The sequence below is a fragment of the Budorcas taxicolor genome, chromosome 5 (genome assembly GCF_023091745.1).
Source record: "Budorcas taxicolor isolate Tak-1 chromosome 5, Takin1.1, whole genome shotgun sequence".
Classification (NCBI taxonomy): domain Eukaryota; kingdom Metazoa; phylum Chordata; class Mammalia; order Artiodactyla; family Bovidae; genus Budorcas; species Budorcas taxicolor.
In genome coordinates, this window is record NC_068914.1 from 122140444 (window position 1) to 122167084 (window position 26641).

The 26641-nt window shown below is 39.8% G+C and overlaps 1 protein-coding gene across 1 annotated transcript in view; it reads left to right on the forward strand.

The window, feature by feature from the left end:
* Positions 1-26641, forward strand: part of DENND5B (DENN domain containing 5B) — a 218866-nt gene that overhangs the window by 162170 nt on the left and 30055 nt on the right. The window contains exons 9-12 of the mRNA XM_052639898.1: positions 12764-12857; positions 17457-17588; positions 18868-19020; positions 19894-19972. Coding sequence (XP_052495858.1) covers positions 12764-12857; positions 17457-17588; positions 18868-19020; positions 19894-19972 — 458 coding nt within the window. The remainder of the gene's footprint in view (positions 1-12763; positions 12858-17456; positions 17589-18867; positions 19021-19893; positions 19973-26641) is intronic.

Sequence of the window (26641 nt, forward strand, 5' to 3'; positions counted from 1 at the left end):
ACAATATACAGCCTTGACGTACTCCTTTTCCTATTTGGAACCAGTCTGTTGTTCCATGTCCAGTTCTAACTGTTGCTTCCTGACCTGCATATAGGTTTCTCAAGAGGCAGGTCGGGTGGTCTGGTACTCCCATCTCTTTCAGAATTTTCCACAGTTTATTGTGATCCACACAGTCAAAGGCTTTGGCATAGTCAATAAAGCAGAAATAGATGTTTTTCTGGAGCTCTCTTGCTTTTTTGATGATGCAGCGGATGTTGGCAATTTGATCTCTGGTTCCTCTGCCTTTTCTAAAACCAGCTTGAACATCAGGAAGTTCACAGTTCATGTATTGCTGAAGCCTGGCTTGGAGAATTTTGAGCATTACTTTACTAGCATGTGAGATGAGTGCAGTTGTGCAGTAGTTTGAGCATTCTTTGGCATTGCCTTTCTTTGGGATTGGAATGAAAACTGACCTTTTCCAGTCCTGTGGCCACTGCTGAGTTTTCCAAATTGGCTGGCATATTGAGTGCAGCACTTTCACAGCATCATGTTTCAGGATCTGAAATAGCTCAACTGAAATTCCATCACCTCCACTAGCTTTGTTCATAGTGATACTTTCTAAGGCCCACTTGATTTCACATTCCAGGATGTCTGGATCTAGGTGAGTGATCGCACCATCGTGATTATTTGGGTCATGAAGCTTTTTTTGTACAGTTCTGTGTATTCTTGCCACCTCTTCTTAATATCTTCTGCTTCTGTTAGGTCCATACAATTTCTGTCCTTTATCAAGCCCATCTTTGCATGAAATGTTCCCTTGGTATCTCTAATTTTCTTGGAGAGATCTCTAGTCTTTCCCATTCTATTGTTTTCCTCTATTTCTTTGCAGTGATCGCTGAGGAAGGCTTTCTTATCTCTTCTTGCTATTCTTTGGAACTCTGCATTCAAATGGGAATATCTTTCCTTTTCTCCTTTGCTTTTCACTTCTCTTCTTTTCACAGCTATTTGTAAGGCCTCCCCAGACAGCCATTTTGCTTTTTTGCATTTCTTTTCCATGGGGATGGTCCTGATTTCTGTCTCCTGTAAAATGTCACGAACCTCAGTCCATAGTTCTTCAGGCACTCTTGTCTGTCAGATCTAGTCCCTTTAATCTATTTCTCACTTCCACTGTATAATCATAAGGGATTCGATTTAGGTCATACCTGAATGGTCTAGTGGTTTTCCCTACTTTCTTCAATTTAAGTCTGAATTTGACAATAAAGAGTTCATGATCTGAGCCACAGTCAGCTCCCAGTCTTGTTTTTGCTGACTGTATAGAGCTTCTCCATCTTTGGCTGCAAAGAATATAATCAGTCTGATTTCAGTGTTGACCATCTGGTGATGTCCATGTGTAGAGTCTTCTCTTGTGTTGTTGGAAGAGGGTGTTTGCTATGACCAGTGCGTTCTCTTGGCAAAACTGTATAAGCCTTTGTCCTGCTGCATTCTGTACTCAAAGGCCAAATTTCCCTTTACTCCAGGTGTTTCTTGACTTCCTACTTGTGCATTCCAGTCCCCTATAATAAAAAAACATCTTTTTTGGGTATTAGTTCTAAAAGGTCTTGTAGGTCTTCATAGAATCGTTCAACTTCACCTTCTTCAGCGTTACTGGTTGGGGCATAGGCTTGGATTATGGTGATATTGGATGCTTTGCCATGGAAACGAACAGAGATCATTCTGTTGTTTTTGAGACTGCATCCAAGTACTGCATTTTGGACTCTTTTGTTGACCATGATGGCTACTCCATTTCTTCTGAGGGATTCCTGCCCACAGTAGTAGATATAATGGTCATCTGAGTTAAATTCACCCATTCCAGTCCATTTTAGTTTGCTGATTCCTAGAATGTCGACGTTCACTCTTGCCATCTCCTGTTTGACCACTTCCAATTTGCCTTGATTCATAGACCTAACATTCCAGGTTCCTCTGCAATATTGCTCTTTACAGCATCAGACCTTGCTTCTATCATCAGTCACATCCACAACTGGATATTGCTTTTGCTTTGGCTTCATCCCTTTATTCTTTCTAGAGTTATTTCTCCACTGATCTCCAGTAGTATATTGGGCACCTACTGATCTGGGGAGTTCCTCTTTCAGTATCCTATCATTTTGCCTTTTCATACTGTTCATGGGGTTCTCATGGCAGGAATAATGAGGTGGTTTGCCATTCCCTTCTCCAGTGGACCACATTCTGTTAGACCTCTCCACCATGACCTGTACGTCTTGGGTGGCCCCACACAGCGTGGCTTAATTTCATTGAATTAGACAAGGCCGTGGTACATGTGATCAGATTGGCTAGTTTTCTGTGATTATGGTTTTAGTGGGTCTACCCTCTTGTGCCCTCTCGCAACACCTGCCATCTTACTTGGGTTTCTCTTACCTTGGACAAAGGGTATCTCCTCACAGCTGCCCCTCCTGACCTTGAACGTGGAGTAGCTCTTCCTGGCCCTCCTGCACCCGTGCAGCCGCTGCTCCTTGGATGTGGGGTTGCTCCTCTCAGTCTTTAATCCAATTTTCTGTTGATGGGTGGAGCTGTGTTCCCTCCCTGCTATTTACCTGGGGCCAAACTGTGGTGGAGATAATGAAGATAATGGTGGCCTCCGTCAAAATATCCCATGCATGTACTGCTACACTCAATACCCCCAACCCTGCAGCAGGCCACCACTGACCCACCCCTCTGCTGGAGACTCCTGGACACTCCCAGGCAAGTCTGAGTCAGTCTCTTGTGGGGTCACTGCTCCTTTCTCCTGGGTCCTGGTGCACACAAGGTCTGTTTGTGCCATCCAAGAGTCTGTTTCCCAGTCTTGTGTAAGTTCTGGCAGCTCTGTTAGGGTTAGGTGACTTCCTCCAAGCGGGCTTCTGCCATACCCAAGTATGCTGCACCCAGAGGCCCTGCCCCTGCGGCAGTCCACTGCAGACCCATTCCTCCACAGGAACACTCAAACAGTTCTGTCTCGGTCTCTGTGGGGTCTCTAGGTCCTGGTGTGCACACAGTTTGTTTGCGCCCTCTGAGCATCTCTAGCGGGAATGGGGTTTGATTCTAAATGCAAATTCGCCCCTCCTGCCATCTTGCTAGGGCTTCACCTTTGCCCTTGGACGTGGGGTATCTCCTCTCAGCCACTCTAGCGCCACACAACCACCACTCCAGCACCTACTATCTTGGCTGGGGCTTCTCTGACCTTGGACGTGGGGTACCTCCTCACAGCCATTCCAGCGCCACACCAAAGCAAAAACAACAGCCAGTTGTGGATGTGATTGGTGATAGAAGGAAAGTCTGATGCTGTAAAGAGCAGTATTGCCTAGGAACCTGGAATGTTAGGTCCACGAATCAAGGCAAATTGGAAGTGGTCAAACAGGAGATGGCAAGAGTAAACATTGACATTTTAGGAAACAACAAGCTAAAATGGACTGGAATGAGTGAATTTAACTCAGATGACCATTATATCTACTACTATGGACAATAATCCCTTATAAGAAATGGAGTAGCCATCATAGTCAACAAAAGAGTCTGAAATGCGGTACTTGGATGTAATCTCAAAAACGACAGAATGATCTCTGTTCGTTTCCCAGGCAAACCATTCAGTATCACAGTAATCCAAGTCTTTCCCCCAACCAGTAATGCTGAAGAAGCTGAAGTTAAACGGTTCTGTGAAGACCTACAAGACCTTTTAGAACTAACACCCAAAAAAGATGTCCTTTTCATTATAGGGGACTGGAATGCAAAAGTAGGAAGTCAAGAAACACCTGGAGTAGCAGGCAGATTTGACCTTGGAGTACAGAATGAAGTAGGGCAAAGGCTAATAGAGTTTTGCCAAGCTTTTGACTGTGTGGATCAAAACAAACTCTGGAAAATTCTGAAAGAGATGGGAATACCAGACCACCTGACCTGCCTCTTGAGAGATCTGTATGCAGGTCAGGAAGCAACAGTTAGAACTGCACGTGGAAGAGCAGACTGGTTCCAAATAGGAAAAGGAGTACATCAAGGCTGTATATTGTCATCCTGCTTATTTAACTTATATACAGAATACATCATGAGAAACACTGGGCTGGATGAAGCACAAAGTGGAATTAAGATTGCCGAAGATTGCCGGGAGAAATAACAATAACCTCAGATATGCAGATGACACCACCCATATGGCAGGAAGTGAAGAACTAAAGAGCCTCTTTGATGAAAGTGAAAGAGGAGAGTGAAAAGGTTGGCTTAAAACTCAACATATAGAAAGCTAAGATCATGGCATCTTGGCCTATCACTTCATGGCAAAAAGATGGGGAAACAATGGAAAGAGTGAGAGACTTTATTTTGAGGGGCTCCAAAATCACTGTAGTTGGTGACTGCAGCCATGAAATTAAAAGATGCTTGTTCCTTGGAAATAAAGTTATGGCCAACCTAGACAGCATATTGAAAAGCAGAGACATTACTTTGCCATCAAAGGTCCATCTAGTCAATGCTATGGTTTTTCTAGTAGTCATGTATGGACATGAGAGTTGGATTATAAAGAAAGCTGAGCTTCAAAGAATTGATGCTTTGAACTGTGGTATTGAAGAAGACTTTTGAGAGTCCCTTGAACTGCAAGGAGATCCAGCCAGTCCGTCCTAAAGGAAATCAGTCCTGAATATTCCTTGGAAGGACTGATGCTGAAACTCCAATTCTTTGGCCATCTGATGGGACGAACTCACTCATTTGAAAAGACTCCAATGCTGGGAAAGATTAAAGGCGGGAAGAAAGAGAAGGGGACGACAGAGGATGAGATGTTTGGATGACGTCACTGACTCAGTGGCCATAAGTTTGAGTAAACTTTGGGAGTTGGTGATGGACAGGGAGGCCTGGTGTGCTGCAGTTCATGGGGTCTCAAAGAGTCAGACACAATTGAGTGATCAAACTGAACTGAACTGTAGCCCACCAGGCTCCTCTGTCCATGGGATTTCCTAGGCAAGAATGCTGGTGGGTTGCCATTTCCTTTTCCAAGGGATCTTCCTGGGCCAGGGAGCAAATCTGAGTCTTCTGCTTTGGCAGGAGGTGAATACAGGTGTGTAATAAAGGAATATTTTATAAGAAGAGAACTCAAAGACTGGTAATGGGGAATATGTTAAGTTGGAAAGAAGGTTTTGAATTGGAAATTGGCAATTTTGAAATTTAGTTCATTCCTGGCCACTTAGAATGCTTGAACAGTTGGAATCATTTGCCTCTTTTATGATCTGTAAACACACTAACATTCTATAACATCTGTGATTTTCTTAAAGACGCTCAGAGAAGAAAAAGGAAAAGCCAAGCAGTGGCAAAGAAATGGTAAAAGACTGTGATGGAGGTTGGGTGCACAAAATGGAGTGGCATTGAGCCACCAGAATTGTCAGAAGGCAGGTGGAGAATCAGTTGTGTTTGGGTAAACCCCGGGAGTTGGTGATGGACAGGGAGGCCTGTGCTGCAGTTCATGGGGTCGCAAAGAATCGGACACACTGAGCAAATGAACTGAACTGAACTGAGGAGAGTAAAACATACGGAATTACGCCTTTTAACCTTAGTGACCTAAACTAAATATTGATAATATTATGCAGGTTCTTGAAAAATGGCTAAAAAATGTGATGTTTCTATCTTCCAGATGAGCTGCTGAGCTATTTGTTGGAGAAGTTTTGGTACTTACCTTTTTATTTCCCACAATGCTTGTCATGATTTTATTGTCAGGAAAAAAAAAAAAACTTGGTAAATTACCATATGTGACAGTAATGCTTGGTTTAATTTACTGAATACTATCTAAGCTAAGTATTGTGCTGTTGGAGTTTCTTGGGGTGCATATATGTGATAATATTTGTAGATCCTTGTATTTGTGTAGTTACTGTCCTATTTTTAATAACCTGAAGGGAATAAAATCCTTTCCGTTTTCTTACCTAAAAGTGTCCCATTAAATATGTTTCTGAAATGTGTCAAATTATTGATTCATTTAGGTTTACATGTGGGAAAACTATGGTGATAGGACGAAAGAGGGTGTGTATGAATTAAGAAAGGCTTCTCTGGTGAAAGAGAAAGTTGCTCAGTCATGTCCAAGTCTTTGCGACCCCATGGACTATTCAGTCCATGCAGTTCTCCAGGCCAGAATACTGGAGTGGGTAGCCTTTCTCCTCTCCAGGGGATCTTCCCAACCCATAGATCGAACCCAGTTCTCCCACATTATAGGCAGATTCTTTACCAGCTGAGCCACACGGAAGCCCAAGAATTCTGGAGTGGGTAGCCTATCCCTTCTCCAGCGGATCTTCCCAACCCAGGAATCAAACCAGAGTCTCCTGCATTGCAGGTGGATTCTTTACCAACTGAGCTACCAGGGAAGCCCCGTCAGTAAAGAATCCACCTGCTGATATAGGAGACAAAAGTTCCATCCCTGGGTCGGGAATATCCTCGGGAGTAGGAAATGGCAACCCTCTCCGGTATTCTTGCCTAGGAAATCCCATGGACAGAGGAGCCTGGCAGGCTAAGTCCATGGGATTGCAGAGTCAGACACAGGAACTTCACCAGTGGTCCAGTAGTTAAGACTCTGTCTTCCAATGCAAAGAATCAGACACAACTTAGCGACTAAGCAACAACAACAATGAATTAAGGAAAACAGTCACAATACTGTATATATCGCCATTTCCTTTGCTTTCAGAGTATACTACAGGCATACCTCAGAGATCTCCGATTTTGGTTCCAGATCACCACAGTAAAGAGAATATCACAATAAAGCAAGTTTGGTTTGCCAGTGCATATGTTTACACTATGCTGTTATCTATTAAGTGTGCAAAAGCATATCTAAAAAAACAATACAGTTACCTTAATTTCAGATACTTTATTGCTAAAAAATGCTAACGACCCTCTGACAGCACAGGTTGCTACTAACTTTCAATTTGTATAAAATGCAGTATCTTTGAAGTACAATGAAATGTATGCTTGTATTTATTATTATAAATATCCATCTCCTTTCAGATCTCAGTCAAAAAAATTGTTAATTTTCATCATTGCTTTACTTAATTATCCTTCCTTGTAGCCCCCTTTTTTTCCCCTGCTTTCAAAAGCAGTGCCTTTCCTGCCAGTGGAGCCTTCTCCATGCCAAGAGAGTGTTAGTTGTGGAGATACTGCTGATAATAGCTAGTATTATTAAGCTGGTGTGCACTAGCTTCTTTGCTGACTGCATTAAGTATATTAGTCCTTTGATCCTTATTATAAGCATATCCCTACATACAAACCTATATTGCTTTACGCATTTTATGATGGAGGCTCAGAGATGATCAAGAGCTTGCTTCAGGATCACACAGCTAGGAAGTGGTGAAACTAGGATTCAAACTTAGGTCTACTAATTCAGAGCCCAAGCACTTAACCATTGTACTATATATACCTGGCTCTGTCACTCTAATACAAAGGTGATGTATGCCTTTTGTTGCTATTGAGCTGGATGTTTTACTTTGGTAGCCCCCTAAGAAATTTTGAATAACCTAAAATACTGAATATAAGAGAGTTCAGCAACAGCCTGTCATACCAATCTGATGAGGTCTTTCAGAATGAAAGACCTCTCAGATGCCTCGTCCCTGCCTCACTCTGGGCTCTGTGAAGAGGGGTGGACCCAAAAGAAGATAGGATAATACCCTGGGAAGCAGGGTACATTCTCAGGTGCCATCTTGCCTCATGAAGAGTTGCATGAAGCAAAGATTGAGATCAAAGAGCCTAACCCTGAAACAGTGTCATCATTACCTGTTGGTAAGTGTACAAGCTTGGATTAGTAGCAGAGTTAGGATTAGAACCTCGGTTTCCTTATTTCTGGCACAAGGTTCATGATGTCTAATTCATAAGGACTGTGGAAAGGTGTGGAAAATCTTCAGTACCAGCATTCTTTTACATATTTGGAAAAAGAATACTATGCAGTAAAGTGAACTGTGGATTTTTAAAAAGCTTTATTTGATGGAACTCTCTTATTTAAGTAGGTTGCTTCAACTCTAATGAAGACCGTGAAAGAGGATGATTCACTAGAAAGGTGGAAAAGTTATATGTTCAGGATGAAATCTTCCTTTCCTATAGAAATGCAAGTGTTTATACTAAAGTCTTGGGGAGGAAGGTTGCAGAGAGAATTAATATGCTGCTTATGAGATGGAAGTAAATAGCTAATGACTAATTTTTACTCACTTACTTACCTTAGTTAATTTGTAGAGTTTCAGCCTCCAGTGAAGAGCTATCCTTGCTTTTATAAACAGTGAACTTGAAATGCACTAAGAGATGTTGACCGTTATGGGGATTCAGACTTTCCAGATGATTGTACTAGATACAGTGTTTTATTTTTCACAAGTGGATGACTAAGTCATCAGTTCATTCATTTTCTTTCATGTTTATAAATTATCCTAATTTTTTGAATCAGTGTGACATGGGCAGACACTTAATTTAAATGGTTTTTATTTCCTTTTGATAGCATTAAAGTGCTCATTCATTCATTTGAAAAATATTTATGGAACCCATACTATATATGACACTGTCCTGTTCATTGGGAGTTTAACAATGTACAAAACAACAAAAATCCCTTCTTTCAGCATGAGAAAGCAAACAAGGAACTTATTAATATATGAAATAAATCTGTCAGAAAGTGATAAAGTTTGTGAAGAAAAATAAAGTAGGGAAAGGAAGCAAGGAGTGCTTAGGAGGAAAGATTTCAGGTTTAAAATCTTCCTGCCATATTTTATTGCATTTAATCTTATATATAATCTCAAATTTTCCCATTTCCGCACAGAGCATCAAGAATTACATTTTTAGCTGAGTTGTAGTCTGAAAACATTACATTTTCACCTAGATTGTAGTCTGACTGAAAGAGAATAGATCTTAGAATTAGTTACAGGGTAAAGGGATTTATAACCATGACTATGCAAATGATTGATCAACTGTTAGAATCTCGTATACTACTTACAAAACAAAAACAAATAAGCAGTCTTTAGCATTTCAGCAAATGTACTCTTCTTTGGTAAAATTATACTTAATAAGTGAGGTTTAATAATATAAAGAATAAATGATTTAACAAGTTGAGGAATGTGTAGACTTCATAGTAATTTTTTAAGCAGATGCCCATTTCCCTGTTTTGAAAATAAAATTAAACTGGGCATTTTGTCTCAAAGAATGAAATGCTAGTTATATCCTGAAAGTTAATATTTATTCTTATCTTTTGTGCTTTTCCAGTTTGCCTACCAGGAGAAATGTTCAGCCATGTGTATTTTGCTCCTTCCTTTATTCATTATATAAGTTCATTAGCTGGTGTTTATAATCCACCTCATATTTTTACTATTTGTTTAGTAACCCTAATTTTTTAATCTGAGCAAATTTTACTATCATACATGACAGGGTTTGGTTTGGTGGTGTTGTTGTTTTTTCCCCCTCTGGCTACAGGGCTGTTTCCAAGGCCTCCAGGTCTTTATAGATTATGTTACTTATATTTTACTCTTCCTCTTTATTTACTACATAGATTCATCAGCTAGTATTTATATTTTGCTTCCGAGTTCTTAAAAAAAAAATTTCATGACACTTGTTGAAGAGAGTTCCTTTATTTAAGGTATAGAGACCACTGCAGTGGAGTCTTGCAGTGGAGAGGGAGATTAGAGGCTTCTCTGAATATTGCATGGACACGGAATTTATCACCAAGGAGCAGAGTGGAGATCAGTGAGTAGGAAATTACCAAGAGGGAACATCAGGGGTAAAGGGGGATTCTGAGTGAGCTGACCTAATGGGATTCTTGCTGAAGACAGACCTGAGTGATTAGACATCACCTGGGGGATGGTGGAGAATTCAGAACTTGATCGGATGTCCAGAATGATCATATAATGAGAGGGAAAATGGTTTCTGCTAAGCTGACTTAATAAGTTTCTTACTAAAACTGAATTTTACAAAGAAATCCATAGATAGGCTTAGGAGACGTTCCAGGGGTCTGACTAAATTTTGATGAAGCAGAGAATCTTTTTCAGTGTCTTGATGTGCTTTTTTCCTGAATCTTCCTTTTCATTATCCTTTTTTACAGTCTTATACAGTCTTACATTGATCTTTTGCTTTAGGGACATTTCCATGGATTCGACTTCAAAGATCTGTCACTAGCTTTTTGCATTTTTTTCTCAATATAACCCTATTCTTTAAAAAAAAAAAAACTATTTTAAGAGGGGCTACTTTACTTTGCTACCATTTTTATCATAATTATTCAGTGTTCCTCTAAATGGCAGACTGAAATTAGATGATTCATCAGTTTGAAACCAAAGGCATGCATAAATTATTTAAAGAGCAACAAAAGAAGCAGCACTCTGATTTTAAGCTTTTTTGTAAATTGGATACTATATTAATAATACATTTTAAATCATCGATTGTCAGTCATGCAGTGTGACTTGCTGGATGGCAAAAGTATAAATTCACTTCTTGTGTATAGCTCTGTGCTCTCAGGGATATATCAAGAGTAAATAGTTCTAGAATAGTGAAATGAATGCAGTCATGGGCATGATAAATCAAGAGCTTTTAAAATCTTTTAAAATAATTTGATATATGAAGAAAACAGAACACTATTTGACATAAATTGTAACAGAATATTTTTGGATCTGTCTCCTAAAGAAAATAAAACCAAAAATAAATAAATGAGACCTAATTAGACTTAAAATTTTTGCATAGTAAAGGGAGCCATCAAGAAAACCAGAAGACAGCCTACTGAATGGGAGAAAATATTTGCAAATGATATGACTGATAAGGGATTAATATCCAGCATAAATAAATGGCTCATCCAACTCAACATCAAAAAAAAAAAACCAATTAAAAATGAGCAGGAAGTCCGGATAGAAATTTTTGCAAAGAAGACATACACAAATGGCCAACAGGCACAGGAAAAGATGCTCAACATCGTTAATCATCAGAGAAGTCTAAGTTAAAACCACAGTGAAATAACACCTCATGCATATGTCGCTCGGTCATGTCCAACTCTCGTGATCCTATGGACTGCAGCCCACCAGGCCCCTCTGTCCATGGGATTCTCCAGGCAAGAATATTGGAGTCAGTTGCCATTCCTTTCTGCAGGGTATCTTCCCAACCCAGAATTAAACCCTCATCTCCTGTGTTTCCTGCATTACAGGCAGATTCTTTATCCATTGAGCCACTGGGGAAGCCCCAAGTGTGAGTGGCTAACTCATTCAAAATGTGAATCTTAAAGGAAACTTAGAATTCATTATTGCATGTATGCTGTGATGAACATCTGTAACCCTAAATATTAGACTGTGTCTCTGATTACATTTATTTAGGGTGTATTTATAGAAGGAGTAGGTGATATAGTTGACTCTGCAGATAAATGGCTTACAGACATGACATCGACCCTTCAAGCATTTATAGCAGAGACGATTGTATAGAAAATAGACTTGTTATTAAAAAAACACTGTGATAAATACTATAATTGGAGAGTATGAGAGGGATAGCTAATTTAAATTTGGAGGAATTATAGAACACTTTCTATGTAGCACCTAAAGCTGTCTGAGAGATGAATAGAAGTTGGAAGAAAACTTCATCTTCCAAGACTCAAATGTGGAGAGATCTTACCCCACTGGGATCACTGAGGTATTTGAAGACAGCTGGAGGTTTAAGGTAGAGAGAAGGATCAGCAGAAAGTGTAAGTAAGCTAAAAATTGAATTACAGCCATTGCATTGGCAGTTAGGGCTATAAATGGCTTCATCAAGATCATTTTCAGGGAAAGAAGCTGATTTGAGATGAACAAAAGATCCAGAGATAATTAAGCAGAGGCCTTACATGTAAACTTTTCTTAAGAATGTTTACATGAAAGAGCAAAGAAGCAGGTTGAAATGTAGTGTCAGAGAGACCAGCATACTTGTAAGCTGAAGGGCAATACTCATTTGAGAGAAAAAAAAAAATTGGAGATATGGCACACGAGATTTCTAATGGAGAAGATTCAAATAGGCAAGAGAGGACTGGTCAAGGATCCTGGTTGAAGAAAGTTTCGAGCTGTGGCCAATATATATTACATTTTGGGATTAGAAGAAAGATGAGTGGGGGTTGGGTCTGTATGTGTGTATCAGTGAAGTAGAGAGCAGCAGGAGGGAGGCAAGGCTGGGTCATCAAGTTGAGTAGAGGCACTTGAGGATAAAGGGAAAGGTTTGGTAACAGTCTTGAAGAGAAATGGGGGAACTTGAAAAAGGGCAGCAGGTTCAGTGATTCTTGGTAGTCATGAGGGAAATCAAGAACTAATCTATTAATACATGGGTATGATAAAGGAAAGTGCTACAGTGGTCTCTGTCCAGGCTTGGGGCTCTGTTGGGCAGGTAGATGGAAAGGAGAAAATCATTACAGACACTACATTTTTTAACCTCAGTTTGAAAGAAGCATTGATTGTGGTGAGGGTTGCACATCTCTATGAATATGCTAAAAACCACTGAATTGGATACTTTAAATGGATGAATTATATGGTATCTCCTAGAGAAGGAAATGGCAGTACTTCTGTATTCTTGCTTTCAAAAATTTCCATTGTCAGGGGAGCCTGGCAGGCTATAGTCCAAGGGGTTGCAAAGAGCTGGCCATGACTGAGCAACTGAGCCAGTATCTGGTATCTAAATTACATCTCAATAAAGCTGGTATATACTAGTTTAAAAAGAATCTATTGAAAAATAAGTATTGCTGGTCTTTAGTTTTCAATCATATATCCTTTCTATTTTAAAGACAGGTGAGATCACATTTTATTTTTTCATTTGATTGTTTGTTTTAACCTACCCCCTTCTATTCTTTCAGTCGCTGGGTGAGTCGGAGTGCCACTGCACAGCGCAGGAAAGACCGCCTTCGCCAGCATTCCGAGCACGTTGGGCTGGACAACGATTTGCGGGAGGTATGTGTGTTGCCTTTCTGGGATGCCTTGATGCAGAACTGTAAGCTAGGCTTACTTAGTCCAGCAGGTATCATTGTGTAGCTTCTCTTGCATTCTTCTAAAAAAAATAATTGTTCAATTTATGTTTTAAAATAGTAATTCTCTTATGCTGACTGACATAGCTGAAACACCTTTTTTTTTTCCATTTTGTAATTTTAATACATCTAAAATAAGGCTGTAAAACAAGTCTCCCTGTGGACCACATCAAGTAAAGGCTGAGCTTAGGATAAAGTTTTGGTCAGTATATCTCCTGCAGGGGGAGAAAGGTATAAGAAGCATAGACTTTCTAAGTTTCAAACATGATTTAAACTTAGTAAATATATATTTGCCTGTGATTTGTCCTTGGCTTGTTGACACCATTTTTAGGAGTGTTTTAAAATTAGTTTAAATTAATATCCTTATGCTTTATTTGTACTATTTGAAAATAAAACAGTAATTATACATTTGAATAATGATAAGTAATTTTTAATTTTTTGTGATCAAAAAAATGCAGTCAATTATCTGTTAACTTTTCTAAACTGAAATGAGTTTAAAAAAACAGAAAACATTCTGAATATATATATTGTTTTTTGTTGATTTGTTCATACATACATGGTTTTAAACATCTTCTTAAGAACTGAAGCATAGCCTGTCTACTGCTTTTCTTTGTGCTACTGTATTTCTCTCCCTTCCCTTCTGCTGTGACTTTATCATATGCATGCTTGTTTTGCTTGTCTCTTTCTCCCATCCTTTTCTCTTTTGCTTTTCTGTCATTTGCACTTCTCCATCCTCATAGCCTTCCGGGGAACTTGTGGTCTGTCAGAACTCCATGGCATTCTGGGAGTGGGATCAGGGTCCACCTCCTCCTGCACGACTTCCTAAAAAATCCTTCTCTGAGTGCTGCCTGGTATGTTCTTTGCCTGAAAGTCCTTTGCAGATGTTCCTGAATCTTGTCCGTGGTGTTCCTTGAATCATTCATGTGTGTGAGTGCACATAGCTCTAGATGCCTCACATCACCTTGTGACGTGAAATCTTAGCTCTCCACTTCCTTTTGTGACTTGTACCTATTCGTGGATGGTGTGTGCGCTAACAAGAGTATTCTCTACATTTGGCAGAGAAAACTGATTATTTGAATCCCAAATCAGTGGTATTTTTGAGGGAAAAGAAGGGGACTAGATTTAGCACATTGTTTTTCTTCCAAAAAGGGGAAATATTTAAGTATTTAAATTTTCTTTTACTTAAGCATTTTGCAAAAGTGCATAAGTGATTCGTTTTCAGACAACTTTTCTTTTGCTGAGTTTATCTGTTCCTGGTCTGTATTTTACATGGTCAGAAAATCAGATCACCAATATAGAATCTTAGTGCTAAAAGAAACAGTTGAGGTATCTTTGTCCAGCTAGACATGATTTAACCGAATCCAAGTGTTAGTCGATCAGTCATGTCTGACTCTTTGTGGCTCCATGTACTGTAGCCTGCCAGGCTCCTCTGTTCGTGGAACTTTTCAGGCAAGAATACTGGATTGGGTAGCCATTCCTTTCTCCAGGGGATCTTCCTGACTCAGGGTTCGAATCTGAGTCTCCTGCATTGCAGGCAGTCTTTACCATCTGAGCCAGCAGGGAAGAAAGTCCAAAAGTCTTTGTCTAAAGTCAAATGGACACACAGAGGCAGGGCTAGGCCCACATGCCAGGCCTCCTGACTCCAAGCCAATACTCTTGCCAGGAACCCTGCACAACTAGGTTGCACTGAACATTACTCACCTGAGGGCCAGAGTTACTTAGGACTTTTGGTTGTATTTTATCCCATTATGACATAGTAAGATAAATTTACTTAACTTTACATTGGTCTGCTCTTCACATGCTCCACGTTGGTTAGAGGGACAGGGTATTTATTAGATGAAATCCTGTGCTGAAGAGCAATTATTTCAGTGTTTGTTGAATAATAGGATATGTTTTTATAGATAGTTCCTACTATTTTGGGCTTCCCTGATAGCTCAGTTGGTAAGGAATCTGCCTATAATGCAGGAGACCCCAGTTTGATTCCTGGGTCGGGAAGATCTGCTGGAGAAGGGATAGGCTACCCACTCCAGTATTCTGGCCTGGAGAATTCCATGGACTATTAAGTCACGTAAGAGTCACATAAGGGTCACAAAGAGTTGGACACGACTGAGCAACTTTCACTTTATTCACTCACTTTTCTACTATTTTTGGTTTAGAAATGAAGAAGAGCATAGTAGAAGTCTCAGAAGAAACCTGGGGTGACTTCCCTCTGTAGGAAAATGGACTTTATTATGAAACCACTCCCTATGAAAGATTTCTTCCTTCTCAGTTTTTTATCTTAAAATACACCTTTTCCTCCAGTTACCCCAAAGAAAGCACATCTGTATTGTCACTTGTTTATTGTAAGGACACTGCTTTGTTTTTTCAGTATGCATAAGCAGCCTCACTTCTTGCTATGAGAAGGGGTCTTTAGCCAACCCTGTATTCATTCTGCACATGTCCATGGAATGTGACTTGTTTTGTGGCTTCAACAAAGTGCTCAGAAGGAGAGTTTGCATGTGGCTCCGTGGAATTCACTGTTGGCTAATACTTTTATCTGCCTCGTATGTGCTGGCTGATCAGTGAATATGGCCACTCAAAGGACAGTCCCATTCTAGCTTGCTGTCATTTATATTATAAAATAGAACCTAAACTTTAAACAGTGGTTAATTTTTAATCCAATTATTGACTTTTAAAAATCTGGTCATGTATTTCAGAGAAAAGGAAAATGCCTGAGGCTTCTTCCTATCCTCTTGCTTTGTCATGTACCTCACTTCTTTCATTGTAGCTAGTGTATTTCTTCCTAAGCCACGTGTGATACTTCACTGTTCTTGAGAATTGGGTCTTGTAGTGGTTCTCTCTGTATTTGCACAGTCCTAAACATGGAGGAATTGAGGCCTGGGGAGAAACAGAACCCTTTTAACATTAGCAGTTAACATTTGTTTTTACCAACCATTTATCTCTAAGTTGTAATGTTCCAAATAACATTAGTACAACCTGAAATGATATGAAATGGAGGTAATTATAGTCTCATATATGATCCCTGTCTTACATCTCAGGTTTATTTTTCTGAAATTCTTCATTTCTTGCTTTTATGTATACTAACCTTCAGGATGTTTCACACAACTCTGTTACACTTAATTTCCCTGGTGGAGATTGTTGCCTCTCATTGTCAATTTTCCCTCTTCCTTTTACCCTCTAAAAAGGATTTGAAGCAGGAAGAAATATACACAACTAACCGTGTGCAGAGTCCATTTAATTTTTAAGTCCATCCTTAAAATAAGTACACTAAAAAAGAGATTATTTTGTAAATGCTGCCTTTTGTCAGGAGGGTTGGGAAGTAGAAGGTAAATGGCTTTGTTGAATCCCTAATTGGTGAGATTTTTAACAATTGTACTAAATTTAGCGGGTTATTTTTCTTCCAAAGGGGAAATGTGTTAAATGTGCAAAAACTCTCTTTTATTTAAAGAATGCAAAAGATTTTACACATATTTTTCTTATACTATCAAATCTTCCCTTAAGATAGTAAAGATAGATTTCACATATGTGTCTGTGGGAGGATGTGCTGACTTGCAGTCTCTCTCACTCCAATAAACTGCTGGTTTTACTATATAATTAGAGCAATTATTCTCTAAATACAGACCTAAGACACTTAGACTTCTTGGAGATTCTGCCCTGCAGTCCTGACACCAACATAAGGTATCCAGATGAGCTTTCGCAGGTGCCACAGAAAGAAGAAAGATAACAGCTGTCCTGAACTAATTACATGTAGTGCTTCTCTTACTGGAAATTCACTAACCAAAATTCAAGAGCAGTGGTCTGAGTTTCTGTGGTCCTCTCTGAGCCGTTGATGTCTCCTAAAATGATATGATATTTCTGATTTATTTTGACCATGGAACAAGGCAAAGTACGGATGTCGCGAAGTATCTTGGAAATGAGAGGTCACCTCCTACATTGGGAGTACATGATACTTTTCAGAGCGGTCGCCTAGCCTTTGTTATGAGGCAGGTGGGCTTGTTTTATGCCCATTTTATGAATAAGCACGTATGCCTGAGGTCATAAAATTCATTGCAGCCATTTTCCAGAGCTGGCTTAATTTACTGTTGTGACTTGATTAGAACAAAGGACAGCACTCCCCAAGAGGCTAGAAGCGCCTCGGGGCTCTTGATCTGTGGGGAAATGGGTGGAGGAAACCAGTAATTTGAGAATCACTGGGTTCCTGGAAAACCATAGGTTTGATATTCATTCAGACACCCCAATTTTTCCATCCCAGCCATGATCCCAACTAATCACACACTGGATATTCCCAGTAAAAGACTGAATGAGTTTTTATTTGCTGTGGCTTCTGTCACTCATTTTCACGGGACTAACAGTAGAGGGAGTGTGACTACCCTCTGCCTTTCAGTGTACTAAACCTTGAACTGCTGTTGCACATATATAGATGTACGGCCTTTTTTTGCATTTTGTTCCTGCACCTATTTTTAAGGTTAAGTAGGTTAGAAGAATATCTGATGTTTATGCATTAAAAATACTCTTTAATTTTTAGAAATACATGCAAGAGGCACGAAGTTTAGGAAAAAACCTGAGGCAACCCAAATTGTCAGACCTCTCTCCTGCGGTGATTGCACAAACCAACTGGAAATTTGTAGAAGGCTTATTAAAAGAATGTAGAATGAAGGTACGTATTACTCACTGGTGCAGGACAGTGCGCATTCATGTTCACTCCATGTGCGAAGCTAAAATGAACTGAGCCAACCCCCACTTGAGTCTTTAGCTTCATTAGAAAGACCCTTAATACTGTGGCATAAACCTCGTGAGCTCTTTACTAAAGTCATGAACCTCTGCGGGTTCTGTCTGTCACCACAGAATCAATGACATGGGAGCCCTGCACAGTTTTTCTCACCTTTCAGCTGTTGCTGTCTTCCTCTCCAACATGGACAGATATTAAGCCAATCAGAAGTTCTTTGTCAGGGATGTTGTCAACTTATGTGAAAGGCAGCACATGTTTTGTATGTGTTTGTATGTATCTCTGTGTGAACCTGTGTAGAACCTCATCTGTGCCATATGTGTGTGCATATACCCATAAGGAAGAAGATCTTAGCTGTGTTGTAGATTTGTGTGTTCTGTACATGAGTCTCATCTCAGACATCTGTGTTTATCAGAGGTAGCACTACAAGTTGACAAAACTCAGAACATCATTTTAGCCAATAATTTGATTCATTTATTTGACAGTCATTTCTTGAGTACCTTCTCTGTGTTGAGTAAATGCACTGTGTCCGCATCAGCTTGCAATGCTGAATCACACAGACATGGTCCTTGCCTAAAGTAACTAGATTCTCACTCACTTACATTTTATGAGGACAGTTAAGTCTACTGTAAGTTACCGTACTTGAAACCGATCTCCATTTCCTTTCCATTTTCTGGTACATACTCATTCCAGAGAAGAGATGAAAGGGAAAATGAAGAAGGAAGAAAAGAGGTCTGCTTCACTTACAAATTAGAGAATTCTGAAAAAATTTAGAACTGCCTGTTTGTATTGTGGTTTTTGCCTAAGTGCAATCAAAACTTAAGTGTGAATATCTTTAGTGTACTAAGATGGAGCATGAGTGGTGGTGGCAGGATGGAGTTTCAGATTCTATGATATATAGTAGATCTGGTGTAATTGCCCAGTGTTATTCAAGTTAGTCATCTGAAAATTGTTGTACATAAGCATTTTCATGAGGATACTTTAAAATAGCATCAGAATCTCTCTTTAGTTGCTCTCTATTTCTCTGAAAGTTATACATGATATCATTCATTGTTGACCACAGAGATTAAGACACTTTCCTCAAGGTGATTCAAAATCTGCAGTTAGAAATATAGTGAAGGGATCCCAGGTCTCCTCATTCAGGAATTGACTTGATGGCTTTTGGCCTCATTGCTGGAATAACACTTGAGACCACATGTGATATTTTCAGACGAAACGCATGTTGGTGGAGAAGATGGGACATGAAGCAGTGGAACTGGGCCATGGGGAGGCAAACATAACTGGCTTGGAGGAGAACACCCTGATTGCCAGCCTCTGTGACCTGTTGGAAAGGATATGGAGCCATGGCTTGCAAGTCAAGCAGGTAACAGGTTCAAGAGGCCCTGCTGACAGGACCAGCTAGAAGTCCTGTTAAGAAAAGTAACAAAAAGGAAAAAAACCATGAAAATGAAAGGATAAGTCCCTTTGTCACAGGATAATGAGAAATATACCACAGACATTTTAATTCCAGAAAAAGAAAATACAACCCGTGATTAGCAAGTAGTTTGGGGCTCCTTTCCTAGTACAGGAAAAGATAACACAAAACACATTCACTGCAGGGACTGTATTCACTGAAGATTCCATGAAGTATCTACTTTCATCACTGTTTAAGAAAAAAATCGAAATATTAGTTCTTTGCCATTTTAAGTTGTCTGGTAATTCAGGGTGGAAAAATTAGTTGCTTACTTTGCTTTTGTCCCTCTTATCTCTCTTTCTGCTTTTTTTTTTTCCCCCTGCTGTGTGCATCTTTCTTTCTTCCTCATCTTTTCTGTTTCTCCTCCTGCCCCACTTTTCTTCCCTCATTGCTTCTGCATACATTCAAACATGTTTTGCAGACACAAATACATTCTGGGTTGCTAGAGCCTTTAATTCCACGGTTACTAATGTGGCCAGTGTAGACAGCCCTAGTTACATACAGTGAAGTAATAGCCCAGCTGAAGTTGGGAATTTCCATGCCTGCACTTCTGGCCTTTGCTTTGCTGACCTTCCCCAGGCTGCTGTCAGCCTTGTCCGTGAGGCAAAGGATGGCCCTCACCACACGTGGAGCGGGATGCTCAGGATGTCACATAGCTAGGAATGGATGAACTTCAGTTTCCCAGCTTCATAATTGGCATTTCAATGTGAATGGTTTTGATGAGAAGTTATTAATGAATTCTTTCTTATAAAATGAAAAATTATATATACCTTGTACTTTCAGGGGAAGTCAGCTTTGTGGTCACATTTAATTCAGTTTCAGGACAGAGAAGAGAAACAAGAGCACCTTGCAGAGTCGCCAGGTGAGAATTCATTGGCTTGATTGTTTCTACAGCACTGGCAGCAGTGGACCATGTGAAAAAATCAGCCCCTATGGCTTTGTCTTCACCTCTCTCTCTCTCAAACTGCCACTCACCCCATCTTGCCACTAGTGGGTGGAGTAGGAGGAGGAATATTACTAACTCTGAGACCTGGGGAAAGTCCCTTGACCTTTTGATCTTCAGCTTCCTCATCCACAGATTGGGAAAATAATATTAGCCATGCCAAGGCTATAATGTTGATCAAATCAGATAACATTTGAAAACCTCTAATAAGGTGTTCAGTTCAGTTGCTCAGTTGTGTCCGACTCTTTGCAACCCCATGAATTGCAGCATGCCAGGCCCCCCTGTCCATCACCAACCTCCGGAGTTAATAAAGTGTAAAGAATCATATAAGTAGTATCCCTACTCTAACCAGTATTAGGGTATGGTGTATACTGATTTTTTCTTGAATAAAAGTTTTATCACATTGTTAATAATCTTTCAGGGGAGAAAACGTGTGTGTGTGTATATATATATATTTCAAAAATCTTCAGAAATCATATTCTTCAATTTATGAGACATCTTACGTTACACTGTCATGATTCATTAGCTCTTTAATTATATAGGATTCGTAGATGCTCTACCTGTTGTATATTTTTCATAAAAAGGAGCTTGTTTTTCTTTAAGCAAAATAACCATCTATTTCATAAAAAGAAGTAATAGTAGAGAGTTAGTAGATAGTAGAGAGTTAGAGATAAAATATTTTATATTGAATCAGCTATTTGGGAACATTTTCTAAAATTATGAATTAGACATTGAAAAAATATTTTTAAAGGCTTATTTAAAAAAAAAACAACTCATAAGCCAACAACTAACTTTAGAAATACAGCACTGCAGAGACTTCACTGTGGTCCAGTGGCTGGAACTCCGTGCCCGTAATGCAAGGGCCTGGGTTCAGTCCCTGCTCAGGGAACTATATCCCATATGCCACAACTACAGATCCCACGTGCAGCAACAAGGATTGACGATCTCATGTGCCACGCCAAAGGCCCAGCACAGCCAAAAAAATACATATTTTTTGAAAAAGAAGGAAAAGAAAGCATTGCAAGTATGATTGAAGCACACTGTTTCCATTCCCCTCACTGCCTCTAGAGGGCAGTACTACTCTAAAAATGGTATTTATTATTGGAAACCTGCTTTTTCAATGTATCCAATGAGACAGCTAGGAATAGGAACTGGATACTACTGCTAAGTCGCTTCAGTCGTGTCCTGTGTGACCCCATAGATGGCAGCCCACCAGGCTCCCCCGTCCCTGGGATTCTCCAGGCAAGAACACGGGAGTGGGTTGCCATTTCTTTCTCCAGTGCATGAAAGTGAAAAGTGAAAGTGAAGTCGCTCAGTTGTGTCTGGCTCTTAGCGACACCATGGACTGTAGCCCACAAGGCTCCATCCATGGCGTTTTCCAGGCAAGAGTACTGGAGTGGGGTGCCATTGCCCTGGACCTCCTCTAAACAGAATGTCAAAGTTCTAATGTCCCATAATGTAACTGTATTTATAATGATTGAGATCAAGCTTAAAAGCATTCTCTAGTGTCCATTTGTCCCTTTTCCTTTTGAAAAAGTAAAAATGCATTAGTGTATCTGAAATTATCTCTAATATTTACCCAAGTTCATGGAAAATTTAGCAATTCAGACATAAGGCCATATTTAAGGTACTTTACCCTAATTAGAATAAATTCTTAGGAAGAAATAACCATTTGTAGTATGAAATGTTGCAAAAACCAAGCTTTGTTAGGCAGGGAGGCATTTGACTTCCACTAAACAGGCGTGTGAGAATGTCCGTCTGTTAGAGTGAGCAGCTACCAGGCAACACCAGGAAGTTCATGGCTTTGAATAACCAAATCATGGGTGGTTGAGCTAGAGACCAGAGACTCAGCCATTTGCAGGGCGCTTCAGGCAGTCAGTAATGACACTAGTAAAACTCAAGTCAGGGCTCAGAAATACAGAATGTGTCAAAGCCTCATGCAGTCATTGTGCTGCACTGCCAAGTGTCAGTGAAGGGCTAGTGATCTAAGAATAAACATAAGCTAAATATTATACTGATCCTAAGTAGGATTAATGTAAGCTGTGTAGCTTTTGAAATCAAATTTACTGTCTGTTTGGAGGGGTGGATTTGATAAATATTGCTCTAACACTTGTGATGATTCAGCCCATGAAGTTAGGACTTAAAAATATGACAGTGTAGGACTTAAAAATATGACAGTGTGAAATGTATATAAAAACATCAGTTTAAAAATAAAAGTCATTATTGAGAAACAGTATGTTCTAATTATACAAAAATTAGCAGTTCCCTGACTTCAATGATTTTAAATCTGGTGTTTTGTTTTTTTCCAAAAAAATAGTTTGTTTGCCAGCTACTTAGCTTCCTAACTAATGGCAGTAAACAGTATGCGTCTTCATATTATGCAAAGATCCTCCAGGTCCTTGGAGATTCACAGTGGATTTGAACACAGCTCTTACTAGCATTGAGCCAGGAAGCAGCCCTAAACAAGAATCAGACATTTTAAGGATTGTAGAAGAATGGGAAAAGTCTGTGTTAGCAAGAGGACCATAGCAGGGTAGACTGCCTTAAATTTTTTTGATAGATTTTATTTTTTGAGCGGTTTTAGGTTCATGGCAATATTGAACAGATGGTTCAGAGATTTCCCCTAAAGCCTCCGCCCCAACACGTGCATAACCTCCCTCATTATCCTGCTTCTCCCAGAGTAGTACCTTTCTTGCAGTTGTTGAACCTTCGTCGACACATCAGCACCCTAAGCCCATAGTTTATTTACATTAGGATTCACTCTTGATGTGTCATATGTACTATGGGTTTAGACAGATAACGTGTTAATGACATGGATCCACCATTATAGTGTAATATAGAGTAACTTCACTGTCCTAATAATCATGTGTTCCACCTATTCATCCATCCCTCTCTTCTAACCCCTGGCAACCACTGATCTTTTTAATTAATTGTCTCCATAGTCTTGCCTTACCTAGAGTGTCATATAGTTGACATCATGTGGTATGAGGCCTTTACAGATTGGCTTCTTTCACTTAGTAATGTGCGCTTAAGTTCCCTCCATATCTTTTGAAACTGTCTTAATTTTGACTTCATCAAATTTTGACCAAGTCACTGTACCTAGTAGTTAGAAATCCTGTTTTAGAGAGAGGATCTCAGAATGCAGTTGATTCTAGAAAGAGGACCATTCTTGATATATCACCCCAAAGTTTCTACCTTTAAAATGTGGACCAGCTTAGACATGGGTGTTGTCTCCAAACCTTGCATCCTCAGATAAGTTTCAACTGAACTTTAAATGCACTTTTAAAACAGTTGGCAAGGAGGGAGGGAGAATGCAGAAGGGAATAGAAATGACTGTTTCTATTTAATGGTTTTTATGGTTTAAATGGTTTATTCTAGATCTAGCCAAGAATTTGGAGTCACTCTTTAAAGGTCTTACATCAAAAGTTTCTTTAATTACTTACCTTGCCATGGGTATAAAACAACACATGCAGTCTCTATGCTCTGTGTACTTGCTGTCTATGCGGTAGCTTTCTTGCAGGCAGAATACAAAGGACATTTCTGTGGCTGAGTATTAAACCAGTATTTGTATTGAAGGAGAAAGTAGCCTTTTGCATTTGAGTATAGTGAATTAAGAAATACTAAAAAGAAGTTCCCTGTTGAACTAGTGTTTAGGATTCCAGAGTTTCACTGATGTGACCCAGGTTCAATCCCTGGTGGGAACTGAGATCCTGCAAGCTGTGCGGTGTAGCCAGAAAAAAAAAAAGAAATACTAATAGAAATATACATTTGAATAGTTTATAAGTTTTTATTCTGTCTAGAAGAGACTTCATGGAAACTTTCTTAGATTTTAGATCTCTAGATTAAAACTATGGCCTCATTCCTTAATTCCTAATCTGCATTTTTGTTCACAGGCTTCTAAACTTTCCTCCAAAGTTTAGTAATAAAACACTGTATTAATTAATTTCCCGCAGTTGCCATTATATAGGACCACAAATGGGATGGCTTGAACAACAGACATTCATTGTAGAAGTACTGGGGGTTAGGACATCAGCATCTTTTTGTTGACAGCTAATGCACTGTTATCAATCTATCCCATTAGCAGATTTTTCATAAATCTCTATCTCCAGCCCTAGTTCCTAGACATCCATAGCCCAGTGGGACCTCAAACTCAACTCATCCTGAAACAAACTCATTATCTTAGCACCTCTCCCTCCTGTCCCAATCGTACTTTCTTCCTTCTTCTCAGTTCCACTTAATGACATCATAACCCTCTTCTCAGTCAGGCAAGCCAGAAAGTCATCCTTAATGTAACAGTCCACTGGACGTGACATCAGAATACTCTACCCCTTTTAATTAAAGGAATTTGGGGGGCAGATATCTTAACCTCTTTGAGCCTCATTTTTTTTATTTGCAAAATCAAGATTAAATAAAGGAAAGTTATGATTATGGAATACTATATAGTAAAACAGTTTATATTCATACTTAATATTGTTTTGACTCTTGAGTCTTGCTTACCCTTAATCTAGTTATTTAATTCCACTGCATATTTCTCCTCTTTGTTTTCACTGGCTGCCACTGTCTTAGTTCATCTACAAGCTGGCCTCTGGAACAACTTCTAGCTCATCTGCCTTGTAGCATTTGTACCATTACACTGGGCTTCCCTGGCTCAGATGGTAAAGAATCTGCCTGCAGTGCAGGAGACCCAGGTTTGATTCCTCAGTTGGGAAGATCCCCTGCAGAAGGAAATGGCTACCCACTCTAGTATTCTTGCCTGGAGAATCTCATGGGCAGAGAGGAGCCTGGCGGGCTCCAGTCCATGGGGTCGCAAAGAGTCAGAGGTGACTGAGGGAGTGCACACACACCCCGTCACGCTGTCACTCTGCTTAACTGACTAAAAAGCAGTAGGGAACTTCCCTGGAGGTTCAGTAATTGAGACTCTGCACTTCTACTGCAGGGGTGTGGGTTCAGTCCTTGGTCAGGAAGTAAGATCCCACATGCCGTAGCGTGTGGCCAAAAAAAAAGCACTGAGAGGCATATCATTTCTTTTCAAAATCTCTTTCCCCTCCCTAGGATTTCTAGATGTTTCTAACTCGTTATTTAAGCTTCTGCCATCTGGCCCTAAATAATCTTATCTTCCTCAATGAGTATTTGCTCAGCATTTTGAGGGGGCCTCCAGAGGAGCCTGGTAGGCTGCAGTCCATGGGGTCACTAAGAGTCGGACATGACTGAGCAACTTTCCTTTCACTTTTAACTTTTCATGCATTGGAGAAGGAAATGGCAACCCACTCCAGTATTCTTGCCTGGAGAATCCTAGGGACAGAGGAGCCTAGTGGGCTGCTGTCTATGGGGTCGCAAAGAGTCGGACACAACTGAAGCATCTTAGCAGCAGTAGCAGCTGGATATTCTAAGAATAGGATATGACCAAGCCTCAAGAGGCATGTAATTTAATAATAAGAGTAACAGAAGTGTTAAATTGTGATTGGTTTGTGATAGAGGTTCAGTATTAAAAGTCCCACAGGAGAAAGGGAATAACTTACCTAACAGTGTGCCTAGGGGAGAAAGTATATTCAGGAAAGATTTCACACAGAGGCAAAATTAAAGTTAAATTTCTTTTTTTTTTCTTTTGAGAGTTTACTTTGTGCCAGGCACCGTTATAAGTGTTTTACATCTGTTTGAATAAGGTAGGTATTGTGACTGTCCCCAATTTGCAGGTGATGAAACAGACCATAGAGGGGTTAAATGACCTACCCAAGGTCAGTGAGCTATTAATTCCTCTGTAGGGTTTGGGAAGACCATCTTCTTAACCATTATGCTATACTGCTCTCAATCTGAGGTGATAAACAGGCTATAAACAAGGAGAAAAATACAGAAACACTGTAAAAGCAAAAGCCTTTAACAAATTGCATGAAGACATGAAAAAGTATATTGTGTGTTTAAGGAATATGGTACTGATGAACATTTTTGCAAAGCAGGAACAGAGATGCAGACATAGAAAATGGACTCGTGAAAAAAAAAAAAGAAAATGGACTCGTGGACACAGTGGGGGAAGGGGAAAGTGGTACTGACATATCTACACTACCATGTGTAAAGCAGATAGCTAGTGGGAAGTTGCTGTATAGCACTAGGAGCTCAGCCTGGTGCTCTGTGATGACCTAGAGGGGTGGGATGGCGGGAATGGGAGGCAGGCTGAAGAGGGAGAGGATATATGTGTACTTATGGCTGATTCACATCCTTATACAGCAGAAACCAACACAACATTGTAAAGCAATTACCTTCTAATTAAAAATATATATATTTTTTTTAAAAGGAATACTGATCAGTGAAGGGTGGCTTGGAAAGAGGATTCCAAAATAGGATTCCTAGAACATGCTTAGACCTGTGAATGTTCTTTTTGTGGATGCTGCTGCTTTTTTAAATGTCAAGCTCCTCTGTTATTTAGTACCTCACTTGTTCTCTGCCCGCCTGAGGCATGATTCCTTCTATAGTCCTGTCTTCCTCTGGTCAAGTTGCCAGATTATGGTAACTCAGCCCCTTTCTCCTGCCTCATAGTCTTTTTTCTTTTTCTCTTCTCAACCCATTTCTTACCACATGTGTGGCCATCTTACA